Raw genomic sequence first — 24,897 nt, 5'->3', positions numbered from 1 at the left:
TATACATTTACATGAACGCCATCTTATATTTAGCCATGGAAAAATGTTTGTGCCCCCCTTCCCTGACGTCTTCCCCTTCATCTCACGCCTTGGCTGTAGGGACCTTGTAGAGACACTAATGTGGGAAGACAGAATGTAATATGGTGGGTGGGGGAGAGGGAGGGGAGAGAAACAGAGAGGACATGAAGCACAAGGTAGTGGAAGGGAAGGGAGGGGGGTAAGGACCACCGCCGCCCTCCTCTGCTCTCCACCACCTGCAGCAGCTCTTCCATTGGCTGTGCGGAGCTGCCAGTCTGCGGCTGATGTCATCCTGCAGTGCTGCTAGACTCTGCTCCATCCTAAGGACATTACACAGACCCTCCCCCGGAGCCAAGCATCCCCCTAAAGCTCCACATCTCCCTCCCCAACGCAGAGCATCTCCCCTGGAGCAGAGCATCTCTCCCACCCCCCGGAGTACACCTCTCAGCAGATCATTCCTCCTTCAGCAGAGACACCAACCTGACCATTTTTTTTTATTTTTTTATTTTTTTTTACAATTTTTCCTGTGCAATAATCCTTTAAAACCTCCCCCCCCCCCCCACCCAAGGCAGAGCATTACAGGTGAGCGGCACGAGTTGCAGCTGCAGAGCATCCTCCCTGTGCTGTGCATTCTTGCAGAGCATCGCATACCCCTCTATCACAGATCATCCCCCACATCGCCACACAGCAGAGCATTGATCCAGAGCGACGGAGAAATTGGTAGCGCACCTCCACCCGGCATAATCCCACCGCACCGATACAGGGACACATTGCACTGGGAGCACAGGGGCAGGTTGCAAAATCCAGGGCGGCGGGGGTTATAGTGATAGAAAATGGGGGGCACTATGGATGGTCACTGCAACCTGTGACATTGAGATTACGGTGTGACGGAGAGAGACTGCAGCCTGGCAGATGGTTTATTGCGTTGGGGGTGGCGGTCCTTAGAGGGTTAATGATATAGCTTTAATATCCGTCAGGTCAAATATTGCATTTAACCCTATGGACAATCTAAATTTGGTGGGGTAGACTGCTGGGAGCTTGGATTGGACAGAGAGGGGTGTCTGATAGAGAGACAGCCCTGGCAGGTTTCATCGACTAGACTGTCTGTGATGTCACGGAGAGACGGATGGAGAGAAATCGTTCATCTTGATTGATATTGGGATTTTCTGTCCATTGTTTTCCTACAGACGCGTTGCAGACCGCACCACTGAATAATCCAGAGACACCCCGTATGTGCAGCGAGACCACCGGCGACAGCTAAGAATGATCCGGAGAGACGCCTGCCTGTCGCTGCTTCTAGTCACGGCCGTTCTGCACTTTGTTACCTGCAATAAAGGTCAGTACATAGGGGGGCGCTCTCGGTATATGGGGGTCATAGCCAGGCCCCGATATTACAGCAATTTCCCTAAAATCCAGACAGTCCCACAAAATACAAGTTCTTGAGTCGTCTTCTTCTATGAAGCCGTAAATTCTATTCATCTCTCTCTTTTTGGGAAAGCTGGATCAGAGACAATATGGCCACCACTATCGGTCCCCCGGGGATTGTCACTGACACTCTTGTTTGTGCCCCTGGTTGGCAAATGTGGCATTAGGCATCTGGGAAAGCTGGATGACAGCCTTGTTATAGAAGCCAATGGATTGTCAGTCACCCAGCTTTTCCAGAAACTGGTAAAATTGACAGAATCTCCAACTAAGAGATGACTTATTTTGACATTGACCCTGAGTATTTCATGGAGGGGCCACTTGTTGCAACCCCATTCCCCTTAAATTGCAAAGTGGGGGTCTGTGACCTGCAGGTGCTGACTGCTCATCCAGAGCTCTCACAGCTCTGCTTCATGTCTATATCCAGCAAAGATCTGGGGGGCAGCCCCTAGCAGTTCGGGGTCTGTCCATTGGGTTCAGTGACTGTCCGCAACATCAGTCACTTGAACAAGGTGGTAGCTCAAGGCATGCTGGGACTTGTAGTTTCACCGCAACTCGACAGCCACTGTCTTCTCACGAAATGTGTTTGCAGCATTTTGCTTTACGGCACGAGACTGAAACCTCTGATTGGGCGCATTGATTTGCATGAATAACACGAAAAATATGCAACAATCAGGAATCATACAGCAGATAGGAATATAGCAAAAATAGGAGTCATAGGCAGATGTCATCCAGCTTTCCATCAGTCCTGAGTGGCACATACACCAGTCTTGCCATCCTGTAATGGATAATGTTTGTTGAGATATGACATTTCCTATTTTTGCTCCTTCCCCTATTAAGCTACTTGTGTGTCAGTCTTTACTGTAGTTCTGGCATTCTATTCATGAACCCAGAAGCTCAGGATGATCAGTACCATAGGTCCATTAAAACCTTTAATACGTCATATGAGCTGAAATCTATGGGTGTCTCAAGTCAATGGACAAAATTAGTCTTTCTTTCTCGGCAGCTGAGATCCGGGGGGTTGTTTGCAGGGTCCTTACACTAAAGCTGCGTTAGGTGTCCCTATATAGGACAGGGGGGATTTCATTGGGGCCTTGTATTTCCATTTTCTCACATACATGGCATGAAAAATTAGCAATTTTGGGCAAAGTCAGTGCTCAATGGCGTGGTCTGGGCCGCCGTCATGTCAGATTTATGATCATTTACGAAAATTTGCTGGTGCCGATGGTAAATGATGCCTGAAATCTATGGCAGCTACGAGCCGGCCCCGCCGGGGGTCCTCCTGATTTATGAGGTGCCGAGCGCTGATCATAAATGAGCCTCCGGTGGTGCCGGGATTATCTTGATAAATCGCCATCTTGGAAAATCTTGACTGCAGAGCCGCAGTGTCCTGTAATGTCCACGGTGCCATAGACAGCATATAGAGCTTGCAAACAGCACCTCATATCTCCGCTGTCCTTAGTCCCACTGACTATTCAGGTTCAACTATAAGACGGGCAGGGGCGTAACGTAAGGGGACACACCCGGGCCCTGAAAGTTTAGGGAACCCTCTTCCCAATATGAGTAAACCAGTACTATAGACTATACATTATACAGATTTTGCATTGAGGCTTCATGTGACGTCTCTGCCACTAGGCCTCATTTTTCAAAATTGCTCTTGTTGCTCCTACAACCAATCAGAGCTCAGCTTTCATGTCTTACACTGCTCTGGAGAAATGAAAGCTGCGCTCTGATTGGTTGCTATAAGAAAACAAAGACTCTTGTTCTCGCATCACTGCGACACCGCACCGTGGGCGTTGCTAGATCGTACCCTTGCGTTTCGTGGAATATTACTGCGGGGTTGCGATGGGTGGGAAGTTCGGGGGGGCTTTTGTTTAGGTTCATTACCAATAACTCCCATCATCCTCCGCGGCTTGGTCCTAATATAGCAATGTCTGAGGAGGGTGACGGGAGTGAAGTGACAGATGTTTGTCTTGTCGCACGTTCTATTTGTGTTCGGAAGCTAAAGGAGTTAATGATTTATGAAAACAGCTCGGCAGACAAAACGTACATGTGAACATATGCATAATGTATGGGGTAAACAGGCGGGTACATCGCTGTCGTGTACCGGAAATATGGCAACCAAAATAATCACAGATCCAGAATGTGACATCGCAAGGCAACCTGTTCTTAAACTACAATTCCCAGCATGCCCAGGCGGCGCAGGCGGTCAGAGCATGCTGGGAGTTGTAGTTATTGATGGAGGAACCCATTGCATACAGTATATTGGAAAGGGATCTAAACTACAAGAGCAAAAGTATGTGAACCCCTTAATATGATGTTGGTCCATCGTGGGTGATAGTGGTGACTATTCCAGGGTGTCGGACTGGGTACAGAGGCAAAGCCTGGAGCTCACGAAAAATCTGTACTTGGCCCCCTCAGGTATCATTATCTGGATGTAATTTCTGCTATAGCTTTGCCCCTGATGGGGTTTCTGATCCCCTCCCTAATTTTAGGAGCCAGTCTAAAGAAATAGACTCCAGTGGCCAGTGACTGGCTGACCTGGGCTTGTTATTTTCTGGGGTCCATTTTTGATACTTGTCATAACTGACTACAGACTTGCCAGGCCCACCGGAGAGGCAGACCCACTTCTTGGGAGCCGTCTTGTGTAGCCGTGTAGTCTATACATTACATACTTGCCCACTCTCTTGAATTTGCTGGGATTGTCCTAAATTTGGCTTATCGAGGCCTACAGAGAGGTGAACTGCCCAAAAGTGGGACTTCCTAGGCAGTTTGTGTGCGGTCTCGAGGCGGCACTTACATGTTTCTCCTAAACTGTTGCATAGTTATCCAGAATATTTGCTAGAGCATCACTGTAAGGGGTTAAAAAAACAGCCCTGGACCATGCAGGAAATACATGCTAATGTCTGTCTATGAAGATTGACTGACTGTCTATTGGACGCTGTCCAACTTGTGGCTGACGTGGCCAAACCAATGATTAATAGGGTGTCCACATACGTCTGGCCGTGTAGTCCTTGTATATTTACGGCCCTATTGATTATATACTTTGCTTTCCACTACTACACACTGTCTCCTGCACTACTTGGACAAGTCATTGATTCCAATGGGAAATGTGTAATACTTTATATATCCTGTGGTGGCGCTGTAGGGGAGTTTTATGCTTGTTGTTGGGTTCTTCTTCTGACTACAGCTGATCGCTGGGTCCAGTAATGAGACAACCTATGACGGGTTACTTTTTCTTGTCCTTATTTCTAATCTTCCCTCATTATGACACTTCTTCTTCCCTCTTCTTTCCTCATCACGTCTGCATCTTCAGTTTTACCCACTCAATCTCCTGCCTTCTTCTTCCTCCTTCTTGATCCTTCCTCTTCTCTGTCTTAGATATCTTCTCCCATCTTTAGTTCTTAGTCTCCATCCGGCTTTACAAATTCATAATCCACCTGTTTCTTTTTCACTGTTTGTCTTCCTCCATCTTCATTTTCTTGATCTTGCTCCGTTCTTATGTTAATAATCTTGACATTCTTCTTTTGCTATTGTTTTTTTGTTCTTGATCTTCTTTCTTAGGTTTATGTTCTTAATCTTCCTTCCTTATAGTTATATTTTTGATCTTTGTTCTTCCTTATGTTTATATTCCTGATTTTCTGCCTTCTTAGATTCTCCTCATTATTTTCTTGGCCAGTTGTCTACATCATTCTTATGTTCTTGATCTTCTTTCTTCCTTATGTTTATGTTCCTAATCTTCATCTTTCCTTATGTTAATGTTCCCGATCTTTCTTCCTATTGTTTATGTTCCTGATCTTCTCCCTTCCTTGTGTGTATGTTCTTGATCTCTTTCCTCCATTATGTTTGTATCACTGCTCCTTTTCTCTCTCCTTTCTTCCTTATCAGTTTCTGACATCATCGCTATGTTCTTGATCGCTTTCCTTCTTTCCTCTGTTTTTATGTCTCAGATCCTCTTTCCTAATCTTAATGGTATAAATCTCCTTCCTTCGTTATCTTTTTGATCCTAATCCACTTGTCTCTGCATTTTTCCAGTGCTCATCTTCCTCCATCTTTAGGTCCATGATCTCCTTGTTTCCCGAGCTTTGCAGTCTCACTTTCTGTCGTTCTCCAGCTTTACATTCTTAATCTACTTACCTTGTCTCTCGCTATTATTCGTATTCCTTTATTGTTGTGCCCATGATCACCTCCTTACATCATCTTATTTGCGATCTCCTTCCTATATCTTCCTTATTTGATCTCCTCCCTATCTCATCTTTAGGTTCTTGATCTGTTCCCTACACAACCCTTATATTACTGATCCTCTCTCCTTATGTTCTTGATCTCTTTCCTATATATTATTATTATCTTGATCTCCTCCCTACACTCTCCTTATGCTTTTTGTATTCTCCTTCCATTTGTATGTTCTTGACTTTCTTCCTTTCTTATGTTTATTATCTTCTTATTTTTATTTGTTTGTTTTTTCCTTTCTGTCAACATAAATGTAACAACCCAAACCAATCGCTAAATACAGAAAAAGACACAATTTCTTGTTGCACAAATAATCCAAACGTTGTAAACAAACCTGATTTTTGCAATTCTCCTTCATATATTCCCTATAATCTGCGATCACCTCCTGAGCTCCTCCTAGTCGCAGATCTTCAGTGTGCTAGAATTGTATCCTCCATGTCTATGCAGGGGATTTAGAGCTCTGGGTCATTGTTAAGTTATTGATTTTTGTCTTGCTGCTGATGCTGAGTTTTATAAATTTAGAAATCATTATTGTGAAATTTCCTGATGAGTTTCCACCCCTAGTTATACATTGACAGGACACTGCACAGAATCTATAGGGGTCTTCTCTTGGTCGTAAACTCTCAAGATGATTGATCCAGGGCATTAATCTGAAGGGTATAGTCTAGTGCAGCAGTCTGCAACCTGAGGTCCTCCAGTAGAGGCGACAACTCCCAGGCAAGCAATGCATGCTGGGAATTGGGGTTTTGCAGCAACTAGTGAACCATAATTTGGAGACCACTGCTCCAATGTATATTATCACCCATGCCAGTGACTGCCAACCTATGTATTTCTACCTGTTGCAAAACCACAACCGCCTGCAGGCCCTGACAGCCTAGAACATGCTGGGGGTTGTAATTTTGCAACAGCTGGAGAGACAGAGGTTATAGGCCATTGCTATAGGAAATATTATACCTTGGAATAGCTATGTCTTACCTGTTGTTATATGTCAGGAACATGCTGGGGGTTGTAGTTTTGCATCTCCTGGAAAGACAGAAGTCGAAGGCTACTTGGAACAGTGGTCTCCAACCTACAATACTACATCCCCTGTCATGCCCTGAGTAGGCTGGGAGTTATTTTGCAAATGCTGATGAGCCCCAGGTTGTAGCCCATCGTTCCAATGTATAGTATCTCCTATGACAGTGGCCTCAAACCTCTGTCTGTCCCGCTGTTGCAGTACTACAACCCCCAGCATACTCTGACAGCCTGCTCCATCAATTCCAATAGTGTGATATCCGTATTGTCTTCAGTGAATACTTGACCCATGACTTAAGTCTTGAGTTTCTCCATCCTCCGCCTTAGTGCTGGTCCCTGGTATTTTACAAAGCTTCTCCTACGCTTCATTTCTATTGCATCTGTCTGCACAATTCTATTGTTCCTTTAAATGTCATAAAGCGGCTAGAAAGATATTATAATCCTACAAGACACTCGGGAAAACACTTTTTCTCTCTGTGAAGGTCACTGCAGTCAGTAGCTATAACTCTGCTAAGATGACACTAACTTGCTTTGCAAGAATGCAGATGCTGGCACTAGTCCGTGTAAGAGGGGAGCAGATGGCTGCCTGAGACTCTGAATGAAAGCCGCTTACAGAATCCCTTGGATTTTGGGCGCCAGTCAAATATATTCAGAGCCTTATCTCAGCGTAATAGATGATGCAGAAGGGAAAAAAAAGAAGTGCTAAATCCTTTTTTTGTAACATTATGGGGGAGACGTCTAAAAATTAGCGGAGGCTTTGCCTATAGCAACGTATAAGGCTGCGATAGGATTGGCTCCTGTGCCGAACGCCTCTGCGGGAGTTGCTTTGCACTGATTCACCCATGGTCTGCTGTTTTTTTGCATTTTTCCAAAATAACAGGGAATATAAATTTGGTATCAAGTGTAGTATTGCAATTCTATATACCAAAAATTATACTTTGCACCATATTTATTAACATAATTTAGTGATCATTATACCTATTGTGTTCAGTATGTAAAAAAAGAACACCATTGAGTCTTTTAGTCTGAGAAAATCCTCCCATTTTCCTATTTCCTATTTGCTAGGGTGTTTGCCTCCCATATAGACGCTCCTGGGTTTGAGACCCAACACAGAGGACTCCAGTCTGTAGGATTCCCTCGTCCCCATGACTAATAGACAATTGAAGTTGTCGCGATATAAGAATTTTACGTTGGATATTGATACACAGTCACCGCCATCTATTGCTCAAATACTACTGCCATATTGTGAAAAGATAACAATAAGGTTACTAAACATGGCGGTTCTGATAGAGGAGAGCGTGTTATATTTTCCTCTGCTGTACAGTGTCCTCTTTGGGCGGTGGGATTTGCCCCCTTTGCCCTCTATAATGTCGCACTGTCAGCCGCACGTGGCTGCCTATTGGATAAATTGATCCTATGAACAAATGAGCAAAAATTCAATGTGGGAAAATTACGCCAGTTAAAAACACTGCGGCCGCCTCCATCTGTGTTGTGCGTTATCTGGGCTGGATGCCAGAGGGAAGGGCAGGCCGTGTTTTGTGAGACCAAGGATTGATTCGGGCCTCTAGCCAACAACTATGGGAGGTGGGAGATGTCTCCAGCAAAACCGAATGCCAGCTATTTAGGTAGCCATGAATGCTGCCTGCCGGCCCAAGACTCCTGCCCTCTGGAGATGGGGTAGTAGCTGTCTCCTTTGTGTTTTGGTTCCTTACCATCTTCAAATCCTCTGCTTGCTGTCAGTAAATTCAAACATTAAAGGCCCATTGATAGTCCTAGACATACCGCCATATACCGCTCAATGCTGAAAGTACAGAGCTATTCTACTCTATAAGTACTGATCTTCTATATAGAGGCACCATAGGAGCCCATTATACCCATCATTATAGACGTGGAGGGCGAGAGGAAACTGGAGAACAGCCCAAGGAAACCTGTGGAGAACATTGGTGTCTCCGTCTTGGGTTTGAGCTCTGTTGCCCATGGTGGGTTTATAAACCAGGCCCCGACATAACTTCTGTATTGCACCCGTACAAATAATCCTGTATTTTATGGAATCGCTTCATCAAGCCAAAATTTATTTCCAGGTAACAAACACAAACCATGGATGGAAGCCCAGTACCAGGGGATCATCATGGAAAACGATAACACAGTCTTACTCAATCCACCTCTCTTCGCCCTGGACAAAGATGCCCCATTGAGATATGCAGGTACTGGTCCAATGAATGGTGTCAATGTAATAGTGGACTTGGTCTCCAATCTGTGCCCCTCCAGTTGTTGGGCCGGAGGTTGGAGATCACCAATCTATAGGATTGTATCCTGAATGAATGATCTTCCCTATCACAGGAGAAATCTGTGGGTTCCGGATTCATGGAGCTGGAACTCCTTTTGAAGCTGTTGTTCTAGATCGGACAACAGGTGAAGGTCTGATCCGAGCGAAGGGTCCGGTGGACTGTGAGGCCCAGAGAGAGCACACCTTCACCATCCAGGCCCATGACTGTGGAGAGGGACCAGACGGGAGCAACAGCAAGAAATCTCACAAGTGAGAAAATCTCCATGTTTGTGAGAGTAGACCAATGAGCCAAGATCACTCGAAGAACATCTGAAAGCACCACCTTATACCTTGAGATCTTTGTGGGCAAGAGCATCATGGACAACTTATAATGGTGCTGTCCCTTCACCCACTGCAGCGACACTTTGGCCCCAATAGATTAGAGTTATAGTAGACAATATTCTGGTCACTTGGTGTCCTTACGGACTCTAGGGCCAAGCAACTTATAGGAAGGGCACATGGGACCTCAGGGTCCATTTATTTATTGATCCTATCCTGCTGAAAAGTGAATAAGTGGTCACTCTTATAGACACCAGTGACTGCTATAGGTCCCAGTCATGGCCACCCAACTGAATGTTTGCCCAGGAATCTCTACCAATCACATCTGATGTGTATCTTCTCACTCTTCTATGCCCACCATAGGGCCACAGTTCACGTCCGAGTCAATGACGTCAATGAGTTCGCCCCCGTGTTTGGTGAACGGGTCTTCAGAGCGTCGGTCACCGAGGGTCGTATGTATGAACGGGTCCTCCGAGTGCAGGCGTGGGACCAGGACTGCTCTCCTCAGTATAGCCAAGTCTGCTTCTACCAAATCCTCACTCCCAATGTGCCCTTCACCATCGACAATGATGGTAAGTCACCGACCCATCCTCCATGGCCAAGAGATTATCTTCTCTTCCTTTCCTGTGCCATTGAATATGATCTATTGCTTTGTTGTCTTTGCTTATTGACAGGCTATATAAAGAACACGCAGCCCCTGCAGGCCAGTGGGGAGCGCTTGATCAGATTTACGGTGACAGCGTATGACTGTGGGAAGAAGAGAGCCGTAGAAGACGCTGAGGTGGAGATCCAAGTAAAGCCCACCTGCAAACCCAGCTGGAGAGGTAACATTGGGGTGTCTTAGTTTTCCTGAATCCATTGCTTAAAGGGAGTCTTACACCAGAAACCAACATATCAAACCAACCCCACAGATGGATAGCTTAGGATCACCTGAATCAAACGGTGTTTTCCCCTTTTGAATCGGGGCCTCCATTATCGAGATATCGCTGATTTTGTCAACATGCAAATGAGCTCTTAGAACAACAAGGACGACGCCATTGCTACGGCGAGCTCATTTACATATGACAAAAAGAGCGATATCTCAGCAATGGAGACACCGATTCACAAGGCGAAAACATCGTTTGATTCAGGTGATCCTAACCTATCTATCTGTCGGCAGGGGTGATATGATGGGTTCTGGTGATAGACTCCCTTTAACATTTACAATATGTCTGCTTGCTGTTAGTAAATGGAAACATTTCTTAACGTACGGATTAATAAGAGAGATCTGATGCAATGCAATGCAATGGGCATGTGAGTGACCTGGACATGATCAGGACAAGTTGTCAGGTTGTCAGCAGAGCCAGCAGAGATCTTGTATATGCAAAGACAATGATGATAATGTAGAACTTTATTACAAGTAAACTGTATTTTCATGTCATTGGACAAACCCTTTAGTGATAGCGGATAGTGACGCCTCGGATTGCATATTATTACCATCCCCAGGATGACGGCTGTTGTCATGGTCCAGAGAACAATAGCAGCACTGACTATATATGCCCAGAACAATGGTACATTGACACACAGAGTGCTGGTGCCCACGGGGTGAGGGGACAATGGCGCACTGGTGTTTACAATGACTACATGAGGCCCTGCCCCTATTAACCCTAGAAGGGGTGGTGTATAGTAAGCGGCCATATTCATTAACATTATAGTATCATTGGGGATAATTTAATCATTGTACATTTTGTTACAATCTCTGCTTGCTGTAAGTGACTGGCGACACTATCATTTATGTCCAGAGTCTACAAACCATTGCAGACCTGATACTTGTCACAGCTGAGGGTTTGCTACAATGAGTCTAGACAACCCCTAAATCATTCTGTGCACTGACATGTCCCCATACGTTATGCGGCATCTTCATATTGGTTTGCCTGCCATCTGTGGACCTCCAGCTTACGAGAAGCTACAACCCTCCCTGAAGGCTGTCCGGGCATGCTGAGAGTTGTAGTTTCTCCATGGCAGCAGGTCCTTGGCCAGGAGCTTGTGGTATGGACAGGTCCAGGCTTCTCCCTATACACACCTGCTAATCCCCGCACCATGGTATCTGTATTCTTCACTGTTTGTGCGGTTGCACAATATCTCTGTGGTCTATATGGCCCGAATTCACATGTGAGATGAACCTCAACCCTCTGGTCTCTGCTCCGACAGGCTGGAACAAGCGCATCGAGTACATTCCTGGCACCGGCAGCCTGGCCTTGTTTCCCACCATCCACCTAGAGACCTGCGAGGAGCCAATCTGGAGTATTCAGGCCACGGTGGAAATCCAGACCAGTCACATTGCCAAGGGCTGCGACCGGGATAACTATTCAGAGAAATCATTGCGCAAACTGTGCGGTACGTCCGTCACCATGTAACACAATGCCCGTGGGGCTGGAACATAAGACCGATAATTCCCTGGTATTATTCTGCAGCCTGGGCACAAATACAAGTCACCTCTCATAGACTTGCCAATGGCTAAAGACAGTACAGTGTATAGGGCCCCTGTGGACCAAGGTATGACTTATACGTTAGGGCCCAAGAGCTCCCTACCTCCAATTCTATTACATTACACTAGTGCAGTCATGAATCTGGGGTTTTGGGAGATTATATTAGGAAACTGAGGGCAGGGGGTCTCTTATTTGGGACCCCCGTCTTTTAGCCAGGCTAAAGGGTGCATGGAAGACCTGGCATTACATAAACAGCTCATTGAGTCCTATAGGTACCGTGTAATGCTTCATTTTACCTCTGGGGGCACTGTGGGGAAACTGAACACTTGCTGCCTGATTTCCTGACAGTTTACAGCTGATTGTTATGGGACCTCTCCAACCCAATGCAGAGGACCCTCTTAAAGGGGACTTATTCTCAGGTCTAAAACCCCCAATGACATCCATCATCTGATCGGCACTGTCATCCTGAGCATTTTGATGTTTTGTTTATCCAAATCTGTTCAGCCATTCCAAAGATATAAGCCCTTTAAGTGTTGATAAGAATTAGTGGGAGGTGCATGACACACAGAGACCCCGCCCAAGAGAAGCCACAATGTTACCGCCCACTAGGCTAGTAGACCCTAAAATGCACCAACACTAAAAGGGCTTATATCTTTGGAGTGCCTTACCGTATTTAGATAAACAACACATCAACGTGCTCAGGGTGACAGCGCCGATCAGATGATTTAGGTCATTGGATTTTCAGACTTAGTTCTCTTTAAAGGGATTTTCCAGGACTTTAATATTGATGGTCCATCTGACTCTCAAGACCTGTTCAGAATAAGCCTCATTATTTACAAAGACACAGCGCCACACATACAAATGTGGCTGTCTCTGGTACTGCACCACAATACCATTTAGAGGGATATGGGAAAGCTGGGTGATTAACACTTGGAACAATTAACTATAATTTGATTTCATGTTTTCCTGCTCCCTTTTAGGAGCTGCTCCAGGGGACGTCGACCTTCTACCTCCATCAAGCCCGATGTATAACTGGACCCATAGCCTTCCCATACAGGATACACAAGACAGTAGCCCCGTCTTTTGGTTCAATGGCTCCCAATCCGTGGAGGTTCCTCCTGGGCGGTTACCAGCAGGGGGCGGGGCCGCTGATCACCTGACTCTTTCTTTCTGGCTGAAACATGCAGGGGGCAGCGGAGGCAAAAGCGGAAAGGAGGAGGAGGTGCTGCTGTGTAACACTGTGCAGAATGGTGAGAGTGTTAGGCAGATAGCTTTCCAAAACTACAACTCCCAGCATGCCCTGACAGCCCCCTAAGGGTCTGTGCAGGTTTTTCTTGTTACTTAACCCTTTTTCATGTCTCCTTTTCCTCCCAGACGGCAGCTTCTCGCACTATACTCTGGCCGTGCACGGCTGTCGGATCTCGTTCCTCTATTGGTCCCTCCTGGACAGCGCTCACCCTGTCAAGTTCCTTTGGAAGCTGGAACAGGTAGTTATACAGATCCATGTTCCAGGGTGGGCGGTATAAGAGGGTTAATGTGGGCTTATATACAGCACTGTCCTGTCCTTACTAACATCATCACATACATGGGCGTAGCTATGGGGGTGCAGAGGCAGCAGTCGTTACCCTGAGGGGGCCCCAAAGGCCCCACTACCCCATAAAGTATATCATTATACTACATGGCATAAACTAGAGCTGGTATTGCAGCTTAGAACTGGTCCATAGAATGGGACCAAGCTGCAATATCCTGTACCACCACCAGAAGGCGGGCTAGTAAATGCATCAGAAGAGGCCACAATGATCAGGATGCAGAGCTCTGCTCTAGATCCAGGTCACCGCCACACACACTGTCACAACTGTGATCTCCTGAAATACTCTGTGCTGCTCCAAAAATTACCATCAAGAGTCACTAAGGAGATTGATATTCTTCAGTCGGTTCTGTGTTCTCCTCTCTACTTGTCTGTGTGACTATAGACATCTTCTGGGCCCATATAAATATTCATGAGCTGTAATGAAGCGATGAATATTCCGTGTACTGTCAGGGGCGGCACATGCCAAGACGGAGCTGAGATAAGGGAGTGCGGCAAGACAGATGGGGAGGAACACAATGGGCATGTTAACAGCGGGGATTAGACAAATGCATTAATAACAATTCCCTAATGAGCAGCAATTACAGGAAGATATAAATCCCTATGACTGCTCTTCCTGGCACGCCATAAGAAAAGGTCATGGTAGCCTACTAGGTCATCCCCTAGTTGTACTGATGGCAGAATTCTCAAGACAATCGACTTTGGCATTTACTTTCTATTATATCAATGACTGCTTTATTCCAAAACAGCGCCACTCCTGTCCACAGGACGAGTATGGTATTGCATCTCACATCAGTGGAGTGACAGTACCACACACAACCCATAGGCACATCTCTAACATACAAAGAAGGGAACGACATTAATGGGGGAAATCTATGAAGACCGGAGCATTGTGTACCAGCCGTAATATTGAGAGCGATACATCAGAAATTTTAAGAGGCTCCGGCCAGAAATACAATCTGTGGTAGTCAGCGACTAGCATAAACCAGGTTATCCTAGTCAGGCCAAGGGTTCCCGACCCAGCCCATCTTAGATCAGCCTTGCTCTGCCCAATGTTTCCTTTATGTTAGAAGGATGCGTTAGCGATAAGAAGAACTCAGCAACAAGTGTCCAACTTTCCCACAGCGCCTCCGCAGGGGAGATAAAGTATTGCACATTTCTCATTGAGGCTGTAATGAACGGCTCCTCCATACTTGCTTATTTCTCTCTTCTTTTCTCACCCTCCTCCTCCGTCTTCCTGTGATGTCTCTTCTTCCCTCTTCCTTCTCCTCTTGTCCACAGTCTCTGGTCTTGTGTATTGTATAACGCAGAAGAGGCCCCGGCCTGAGGCGCAGCCACTTTAGCGCCTCTTTCTCGCCTCATTAGATTCATTTGTAGTCACCAGAACCCAGAAGAAGAGAATGTGGGCCGCCCGGCATTTGTAGGTGTGGGGGAGGAGATGGACGGGAGAAGCCTAGCATGTTGCGCTGCCACCTGCTCTCGGCATGGATCCTTGCCCCTCATCCTGACTTTGCTTCTTTTTGGCCTGTTTTTTCTTAGTATCTATTGTATGGTCTTGCATCATGTTGTCCTGGCGTCAGATTGTGGCCGGTGGATCCCCCTATAGATTGTACTATACAGATATTATCCTGCATTATATCTACACTGCACCGTCACTACTCGTTCCTTCCATCCTTTAACCTTCAGTCCTCCTTATTACCTACTAGTTCCTTCTCTTTATCCTTAAGGACTACTTACTCCTTCTTATACGTCTTCCATTATTCCTACTCATCATCATCCAATATTCTTCATCTTTCTATCCCATTTCCTCCTGTTCGTTCCTTATGTTCTCCTTCCCAACTCCTCCATCATCTCCAGCCATCTCTCTTTTTATTCTTACCTACTTACTAGTTTTTGGCTTCTCCTTACTTTCACTCCTTCATTCTTCCTTCCTTCTCAGCTCATCCCTTCTCTTCTAACCTTCCCAATTCTCTCCACTTGTCTATCTCCTCCATCTTCTCCAGTTTCCTCTTCTTTCCTCCTCCTGACTACTTCCTTCACTCTCACGTTCTTCACTCATCTGTTATCTTCTTCTGACCTTATACTTTATTCTCTCCTCTCCTACTAATCCATCTTCCCCACCTTCACTTGTTTCTTCTTTCCTCCATACTTGTTCCTTCGCTCACCCATCTTGTCCTTCCATCTCATCCCTTCTCTCCTTCCCACCTCTTCTCTCCATTGATCTGTTGCCTTCTTCTATCCTACAGTTCTCATCTACCTCCTCCACCTTCTCCAGTTTCCTCTTCTTTCCTCATACACTGTCACCTTCTGGCTTCCTTCTCCACTCAACTGTTTTTTCTCCTAACCAATTTCTTCTCTCCTAACCTCCTCATCTCTTACCTACTCATCCATCTCCTTCACCTACTCCAGGTGTTTCTTCTTTCCTCCTTGCGGGTTCCTTCGCTCCTTACCACCTGATCCCTTCTCTCCTGACCTTCTCTTCTTCCCTCATACATGCTAGTTCCTTTACTCTATTTCAATGTCCTTCTTTTTCTCCTCATCCATTCTCTCCATCTTTTCCATTCATCTCTTCTTCACTCCTAAGTCCTTACAAGTCCCTATTTACTCCTTACGAGTTCCTTCATTCTCCTATGCTATACGTCTTACCAGTCCATCCTCTTTACTCTCCTAACCTCATCTATACTTAGCAATTCCTTCTCTTCTCTCGTCCTATTCATCCTTCCTCCGCACCTTCTCTGGTTGTCTCTTATTCCTTGTTCCTCACCTTCCAGTCCCTTCTCTTGCCCACCCTGTCCATTCTTGTTCCTTCATTCTCTCTAACCTTAGAACTATTCTCCTCCTTGCCTTCTTGCCTTATGATATTAGGAGGCCGGTCATTCCTCCGCTGGTAACTGTGAAGGTCTCCGGTAGACACATGGTGATCCTATTCTTTTGATACTTGGCTCCTCTTCCCTTACACCCCTCTTGATATCGTTCTATCCAGCGCTCTTGTCTTTCCTTTGACCTCTTTGCTTGCTTCTATTCCTTGTATATCGTCGTCCATTATATTTTTCTCCATTCCCACCATCTCTAAGTTTATGTTTGTGTCTCTCAGGTTTGTGACGTGGAGTGGCATCATTACGCCCTGAGCCTCGAGTTCCCCACCGTGTCTCTGTATGTAGATGGGGTGACGTACGACCCGGCGCTCATGCACGATAATGGAGCCCTGACGCCTCCCAAACGCCAGGCCCGGATGATGATTGGTGGCTGCTGGACGGGTAAGGAGGGAAGGGAAGACATAATGAAGTGGCAGAGACTTGAGGTCCTAAGGGGCAAATGTAATGTCTTACATGGGTCTAGGCGCACACTATCGTATCTGTATTATGAACGTCTTCCCGGGTTTTCACCGATGGCTGCCGCCCCTGAGGAGACAATGGAAAAAACACAAGATGCATTTACTATGACATTTGCATTAACACGTGTTGGTTCCTTTTAACAGATGAGAAGATTTCAGTAAAAGTGAATGACGGCGAAACATTAAGAACATCAGGTACAATCCGTAATACCACGCTGTACATGTGTTAGATATGTCACCATGTTAACAGACCGCAAGCTACTCCTCTGTAGTCAGATCCTGCAGTCGTACTCCCTATAGTCCAGTCTTTACATCATATAACCTATCAGACACATTAGCAAAATGTAGGGGACACATGGGAACATGTCTGCAGGATCAGACTACGCAGGACAGTCCCTTGTCTGTGACCATGGAGACACATTTGTGTGTTTGGGAGCTTCAGACCTTAAAAGTAGGATATTTTTAATTAAGACCTTGCTTTGTTCCTAATCTCCGGGGCATTGAGACAAATTGAATGAGAAGGCGGCCATAACTTTTGGGTCACATGATTCATCTTTTGTGTGATTTAGGTCACGTGACCTTTTTACCCAATAGGACTGTTCTTTTAGCCTTGTACTTAGCAGAGGTTTTGGTCCTCATCGTAGTTCGCAGATGGTCAACCGTAACTTTTGAGGTTACTCTATATGGGCACGACATTGTGCAATGTTCTTGTAGAACCCCCATTAGGTAATGTCACGCACCATACAGCAACATATCGGGGACGTCACCAGCTCGGCCCTATTAGAAGCTTGTAGGAGATCCTGTACCTTGCCCGTTGCAGTTTCTTACCCCTCTCTTGCACTCAGGCTCCGCTGTTGGCCGCTTCTTGCGTGGTTACGTCTCCGGCCTGTCCCTCCGCCTCGGCCCTGTGGATTCTCGGGAAGTGATTGAGTGTCTATATGCTTGTAAGGAGGGTCTGCAATACACCGACTTCGACAGCCTGGGGAAAGGAATGAAGGTAATGCAACTGGTATAGGGTCCCGAGATGTCTTATACCATACATGCTTATATAGCGCCCTAGTATAGGCCCTAATTATTAAATGTTTCCCCAGGTCCATGTCAACCCCGCTCAGTCACAGCTGAGCCTGGAAGGAGACGATGCCCTGTCCTTCAGCCGGGCCCTGCAGCATGTAGAATACCTCAACTCCTTACAGTTTCCAACACCAGGAGTGAGACCCCTAAAACTACAGACCACAGTGAGGTGGGTGCTTCAAGGACATGTCGAGAGCAGGGTCGTGAAACAGCCGTGAAGACAAAGGGTTAACTAAATTGCCGCTGTGATATTTGGAGGTGTATAGTATGGATGGTGGACTTGTAGCAGACCCAGTTTGTATTGGGAGGGTTTGACGGCCCACCATAGTACCAGTGGATCAGGAGATGGGCCCGGGTTCTGAAAGCAGAGCCTATGAGGATCACCCGGGGACAACCTAATATGTCTCAGACAGCAAATAAATCCTCTGTAGTCTGATCCTGCACTCATACTCCAGTCTCCAAGGTGCGTTTAGTGTAGTGCACCCCCTCTATTAATCCTTTAACCCTTTAAATCAAGGTTCCATATATAGCATTTACACCAGGAGTCAGATACATAGTGGATGAGCTGCTGGCTACAGAGTGCCATACCTGTTGCCACCACTAGGTGGTTTATCTACATGTAGTTCCTGTTTAGGTCAATAGAAACCCTTTACAGTTCTATATATATCGCCCTCTAGTGGCATCAATAGGTAGCTCAATTTTTTACCAAGATATGATGTTAAAAAGAGGAGTGCTGGAGAAGCAGGGCACTGTCATCTTATTAAATATAGAGGAAATGACTCCAAATCATCCATGCTGATGGTTTCTTATAAAGAAGAGGTAAATGGTTCATACACTTTAAGCTCCTTGTCTCTTTCTCCAGGTGTCTCACTGATGAAGGATGTCTTACAGTACCAGATCTAGATGGTTACCTTGTCGTGCTGCAGCCTGATGCTCCTCAGGTCCAACTTACTGGGTCCCCCCGATCAGCCCACCCTGTATCGGACTTCCAGGGGTCACTAGGTGTTCCCATATTCCCAGACCTGAGGATTACCTGCACAGTGTCTCATAATTTGTCTCCTAACAAGCTAGAAAGAGCGCCAAGATCAGGTGGGTGACATGTCCACATCTTACCCTAATGCCTTCATGTAGACATCCCCTTGGCCGATATTTTCGCTTTATGTAAATGATTTTTAAACCATTAGTTTCCATCCTCGGTGTCTCTAGATATGCAGTCCCCGGATGGCATAGAGTGTGCCCTGGAGAGGTGTGAGATCGGAGTGGTGGGGGAGGATCTAAATCCTGAATACGAGGGCCTGTCCCTGGATGTCTCCTCTGCGTGGCAGCGTGGGCTGGAGACCGAGAACAGCTCCCGGAGTCTGCGAGTTACAGGTAATGGCCTCCCTAATACAACCACGTACCGGTCCCCAGACATCAATAGAAACCCTAACCTGTGTGCCTTATGCAGGTGTGCAGAACGTAGCGGTGTACGAGGATATCCTCCGTAGTGTCAGTTACCGCACTGCGGCCCGGGCCTCACTATATGCACGGAAATTTCACGTATCCTGCAGTGAGATGAACGGGAGATATATCAGTAACCAGCTCTATACTGAGGTATGTCGACATAGTCATCCCACTGGTGCAGTGGGGGAAGGGACATGAGGACTGTGTTTAGCATAATTAATTAGAATACATTAATTACACCAAGTATTGGCCCTTGGTGCCCCACTCTAGGATATTGCAGTGACTCTGGTTGACAGTAAATAAGAAGGGGTATTGTAACCTGACACTGACCTTACTCACGTGCCTGCGATGGCTTGTAACCTGACACTGACCTTACTCACGTACCTGTGATGACTTGTAACCTGACACTGACCTTACTCACGTGCCTGTGATGACTTGTAACCTGACACTGACCTTACTCACGTGTCTGCGATGGCTTGTAACCTGACACTGACCTCACATGCCTGTGATGACTTGTAACCTGACACTGATCTTACTCACGTGCCTGTGATGACTTGTAACCTGACACTGACCTTACTGAGGTGCCTGTGATGACTTGTAACCTGACACTCACCTTACTCATATGCTTGTGATTACTTGTAACCTGACACTGACCTTGCTCCGATGCCTGTGATGACTTGTAACCTGACACTGACCTTGCTCCGGTGCCTGTGATGACGTGTAACCTGACACTGACCTTACCCACGTACCTGTGATGACTTGTAACCTGACACTGACCTTACGTGCCTGTGATGACTTGTAACCCGACACTGACCTTACTTACGTGCCTGTGATGACTTGTAACCCGACACTGACCTTACTTACGTGCCTGTGATGACTTGTAACCTGACACTGACCTTACTGAGGTGCCTGTGATTACTTGTAACCTGACACTGACCTTACATGCCTGTGATGACTTGTAACCTGACACTGACCTTACTCAAGTGCCTGTGATGACTTGTAACCTGACACTGACCTTACTGAGGTGCCTGTGATGACTTGTAACCTGACACTGACCTTACTCACGTTCCTGTGATGACTTGTAACCTGACACTGACCTTACTCAAGTGCCTGTGATGACTTGTAACCTGACACTGACCTTACTCACGTACCTGTGATGACTTGTAACCTGACACTGACCTTACGTGCCTGTGATGACTTGTAACCTAACACTGACCTTACTCACGTGCCTGTGATGACTTGTAACCTGACACTGACCTTACTCACGTGCCTGTGATTACTGTTGTATTCAGGCTCTTTGTTCTCAGAATTCTCTCCCAATTTTCTGCTGAATTGCTAATTTATTGACCTTACTGACCTTAGCAATTCCATTACCTTTGAAAATTGTTTAAGCAGAAATCCTGTAACAGTTACACTACTTGGCAGAAGCACAAGGCTTGACAGTAACATGTCTTGGGTGAAGCACAATGCTTGCTGGTTACACTTTTTGGGGCGGACATCCCTCTACAGGAGTATATTATATAGAGGACCTGCATTATAATAATGCCTATGTCTTTAAGGTGTTTGTTACTTTTCTCACGCAGATCTTGAAATTTACCCCTAAGACATTGTGCTGCCATATTATATCGTACCATGGCGTATTACATGTTATATATACTCAGTAAGGAGATTTATACAGGCGTCGCCAGGTGCAGACGGGTTTATAATATGCTGCATGGTGCAATGATAGGTAACAGATTCTGCAATGTGATTATGTAATTGCCCCTCCCCCGATACATAACACTGCAGGGATCGAGTATCATGACACCAGCTTAGTGTTATATACAGCGCTCATAATCTGCACCAAACTCATTAACGATATGTAATAGGGGCCCCAATGTAAAATCGGCCCCAACGATGTCATATGGACATACACTCACCGGCCACTTTATTAGGTACACCATGCTAGTAACGGGTTGGACCCCCTTTTGCCTTCAGAACTGCCTCCATTCTTCGTGGCATAGATACAACAAGGTGCTGGAAGCATTCCTCAGAGATTTTGGTCCATATTGACATGATGGCATCACACAGTTGCAGTCGCAGATTTGTCGGCTGCACATCCATGATGCGAATCTCCCGTTCCACCACATCCCAAAGATGCTCCTCTATTGGATTGAGATCTGGTGACTGTGGAGGCCATTGGAGTACAGTGAACTCATTGTCATGTTCAAGAAACCAGTCTGAGATGATTCCAGCTTTATGACATGGCATTGCATTATCCTGCTGAAAGTAACCATCAGATGTTGGGTACATTGTGGTCATAAAGGGATGGACATGGTCAGCAACAATACTCAGGTAGGCTTTGGCGTTGCAACGATGCTCAATTGGTACCAAGGGGCCCAAAGAGTGCCAAGAAAATATTCCCCACACCATGACACCACCACCACCAGCCTGAACCGTTACCGATACAAGGCAGGATGGATCCATGCTTTCATGTTGTTGACGCCAAATTCTGACCCTACCATCCGAATGTCGCAGCAGAAATCGAGACTCATCAGACCAGGCAACGTTTTTCCAATCTTCAATTGTCCAATTTCGATGAGCTTGTGCAAATTGTAGCCTCAGTTTCCTGTTCTTAGCTGAAAGGAGTGGCACCCGGTGTGGTCTTCTGCTGCTGTAGCCCATCTGTAGCCTCAAAGTTGGACGTACTGTGCGGCGTTCAGAGATGCTCTTCTGGCTACCTTGGTTGTAACGGGTGGCTATTTGAGTCACTGTTGCCTTTCTATCAGCTCGAACCAGTCTGGCCATTCTCCTCTGACCTCTGGCATCAACAACGCATTTCCGCTCACAGAACTGCCGCTCACTGGATGTTTTTTCTTTTTCGGAACATTCTCTGTAAACCCTAGAGATGGTTGTGCGTGAAAATCCCAGTAGATCAGCAGTTTCTGAAATACTCAGACCAGCCCTTCTGGCACCAACAACCATGCCACGTTCAAAGGCACTCAAATCACCTTTCTTCCCCATACTGATGCTCGGTTTGAACTGCAGGAGATTGTCTTGACCATGTCTACATGCCAAAATGCACTGAGTTGCCGCCATGTGATTGGCTGATTAGAAATTAAGTGTTAACGAGCAGTTGGACAGGTGTACCTAATAAAGTGGCCGGTGAGTGTATATTCATATTAGGACAGCACCATCTACTGGTAGTTAGGAATATTGCAATGGAAAAATCCATGGAACCTGACACTATAGTACATCTTACATGTTATGTTCTTATGCTGCAGGTTGACGTGTTACACGGGATTCATGCCGTCTCACCCAGCCACCTCCTATCTGCTCAGCAGTTTATTCACAGTGTACACCAGGCCCCTGCGGAGTTATCAGGCCATGCCCTGGTCAGCCCAAATCACAGCTCAGGTTGGTGGCACTATAACACACACGTGGCGCTCATGCCCTGGTGACCATCACGCCAACAATATTCTCATTCTCCCTTGTAGTATTTCCCGGTGTGGCCATGGTCATCATTGTTGTCTGCATCGGTTTCTTGGCCTTGATTGTTACTCTGGGGCTCTCGAGGATACATAATGTGAGGCAAAGAGGTTCTGAGGGGGCGGAGCTAGAGGCAGCCAATCAACGTGACCCATTCTGGGAGGACTCTGCCATGACCATAACTGTGAACCCAATGGAGGTGAGTGAATTTGATCATTGGCTATTGGAACATTCTGCAACTTTCTAATAGATTTGCTGTAATTTACATTCAATGACTGGTAATCTCCCCTGACCTAATTCTGCTGGTCACTCCATGGTGATGTTGGAACCTTCCGAGTTACAAATGTCCTGGACTCGGAATACATTGAACGCTGGATAATTGTAATCCATTGTAACAAACTGCAGCTGTGTGACAGTAAGACTATTGGGAGGATTAGGATTAGGTCTACAGTAAATGAGAAAGAGATACGTTGTCATCGTAATCTCTCAGTAGTGCAGCCTCAGGCTCTGGGCCTGTAACTACAACTGGTCATATCTCAGCCTAGGAGTAAGATATGAGTTATCACATTTGCGCCTTGTTTAGTGGACGCAGCCTCCCATCATACAAGTGTTTGATTCTTCTCTCCATTGTCTCTCCCTTCAGTCTTTGCAGTCTCGCGGTTTGGTCGCGGCACAGAAATCATCCGTCTCGGAGAAGGAGGAGCCGGAGGAGGAGACACGTTGAGAGTCATCTCTTTTAACAGCCGTGCATCCGTGTACTTCTCGCTTATGTGTCATCCCCACCATCGTCTGGTGTGTATGCCACATCCTGACACAACTGTGCGGTGTGTGCCACTTCTGACTGCGCTCTTGTGCTACTTCTCCGACACTCTAAGCGACGAGTGCAACGCATAGACACTCAGCCTGGGACATGTCCCACCAACGTCTCCTCTCCCTGGAGTGTGTGTCACAGCCTGGCTGTCTCCTGAAGAGTGCCACCCACCCCGACGCTGGCTGGGTTGTGTATAACGTCCACAATGTATGTCATTCCGGATGCCTCTGCCCCTCCCCCCCACGTTTACGTTATCATTTCTCAGGGGATAACTCGCCGCCGCCTCCTCTCCTCCATTCCGTGTTTGTAACCGTCTCATGTGATGTTTTTACATTAGATCCCTGAGAGGCTGCTATCCGTCTCCTTCTGGTCAACTAAGTGCCCCCCGCCCCAACCCCGACCCCCGACTCGTTTCTGGGGTTCAGCTTCACTCTAACCAGAGAGACTAAAGTATTGAAGGAGTGACAGCTCGGTACAGGAAAGTTCGCAAAAATGGCTGACAACCCATAGACACGAAGGCCCACAGCCGCTCATCTCGCCCACTCCCTCTACCCAAAATGTTTTTGCCATTCAGACTTCTCCTTTTGTTCCTATTTAAAGTGTTACCCCCTTCCTGTCTTCCCCCACCCTCCACCTCGTTCACGTCTCTGCCCCTGTGAAGGGGGTGCTCGGATAATGGGGGTCACGACAATGAATGAAATAACACTGATTTCTGGTATAAATATATATAAAACTATATATAAAAAAATATATAGAGAACACCACGGCTCTGGCTGGCTTCATTTTTGGGAATATGTCTGTAGTAATAAAGCCTTACCCTACTGTTACTGGTTTTTGATAGTGCCCCTGATGGTGGTACCTCAGACTAATCCTTCATTGGTACCAGCATTGCTTACACCTAGACTAACAATTGCCAATTCTGTACAAGTTTTCTTTGGTTCCGTTATCTCATTTAGATCACAGTCAGGATTACAATAGAAGATAACACCTGTATATACTAATCCATCATTACATCACTACTGGCAATAGATGATGTCACATCTTATCTCCCTCCCTCAAATGTATTCTATATTGTAATATGGGGTAAGCGGTAATAGGGGCATAATGTGAACATGCAGATGCCAGAAGAGAGAATATTCTAGACCTATTGGAAATAATACAGTTACAGGGGACCGCCATGGGGGCAAATATGACGCCAATATGGACTAATATCATTATGGCGGATCTGGATGTATCTTTAGTATATGTAGACCATCAATTCATCCCAATACTGACGTTAGGGCACAATAGTCATGAGATATTGATGTTATATTGTTATATATAAGATTTTTTCACTTTCTGACTACCATTGTCCAGGCCATCAGATTTACAAAGGTAGCGGGAGGATACGCGCTGTGTGTTATACTATAATAATACCAAAGTAAC

The 24,897-nt window shown here is 46.2% G+C and overlaps 1 protein-coding gene across 2 annotated transcripts; it reads left to right on the top strand.

Moving 5' to 3' along the window:
* Positions 1-306: 306 nt before the first annotated feature.
* On the top strand, positions 307-24,233 carry CLSTN3 (calsyntenin 3). Of its 2 annotated transcripts, none has more exons than XM_075257656.1 (19): positions 307-600; positions 1,206-1,354; positions 8,766-8,888; positions 9,025-9,220; positions 9,653-9,861; positions 9,964-10,113; positions 11,480-11,665; positions 12,738-13,007; positions 13,132-13,244; positions 16,440-16,602; positions 16,824-16,874; positions 17,525-17,676; positions 17,771-17,919; positions 18,613-18,839; positions 18,957-19,121; positions 19,198-19,343; positions 22,457-22,589; positions 22,670-22,860; positions 23,305-24,233. In XM_075257656.1, exons 2-19 carry the CDS (start codon positions 1,282-1,284, stop codon positions 23,383-23,385), a joined length of 2,778 nt encoding a protein of 925 aa, XP_075113757.1. In that variant the 5' UTR covers positions 307-600; positions 1,206-1,281; the 3' UTR covers positions 23,386-24,233. The 2 variants fall into 2 exon arrangements, with proteins under 2 accessions (XP_075113757.1, XP_075113758.1); XM_075257657.1 differs by lacking the exon at positions 307-600 and adding an exon at positions 701-738.
* The last annotated feature ends 664 nt before the right edge of the window (positions 24,234-24,897 follow it).

Source organism: Leptodactylus fuscus, chromosome 10 (genome assembly GCF_031893055.1).
Source record: "Leptodactylus fuscus isolate aLepFus1 chromosome 10, aLepFus1.hap2, whole genome shotgun sequence".
Taxonomy (NCBI): domain Eukaryota; kingdom Metazoa; phylum Chordata; class Amphibia; order Anura; family Leptodactylidae; genus Leptodactylus; species Leptodactylus fuscus.
Note: the sequence above shows the minus strand (reverse complement) of the source record. Positions and strands in the feature narration are given on the sequence as shown.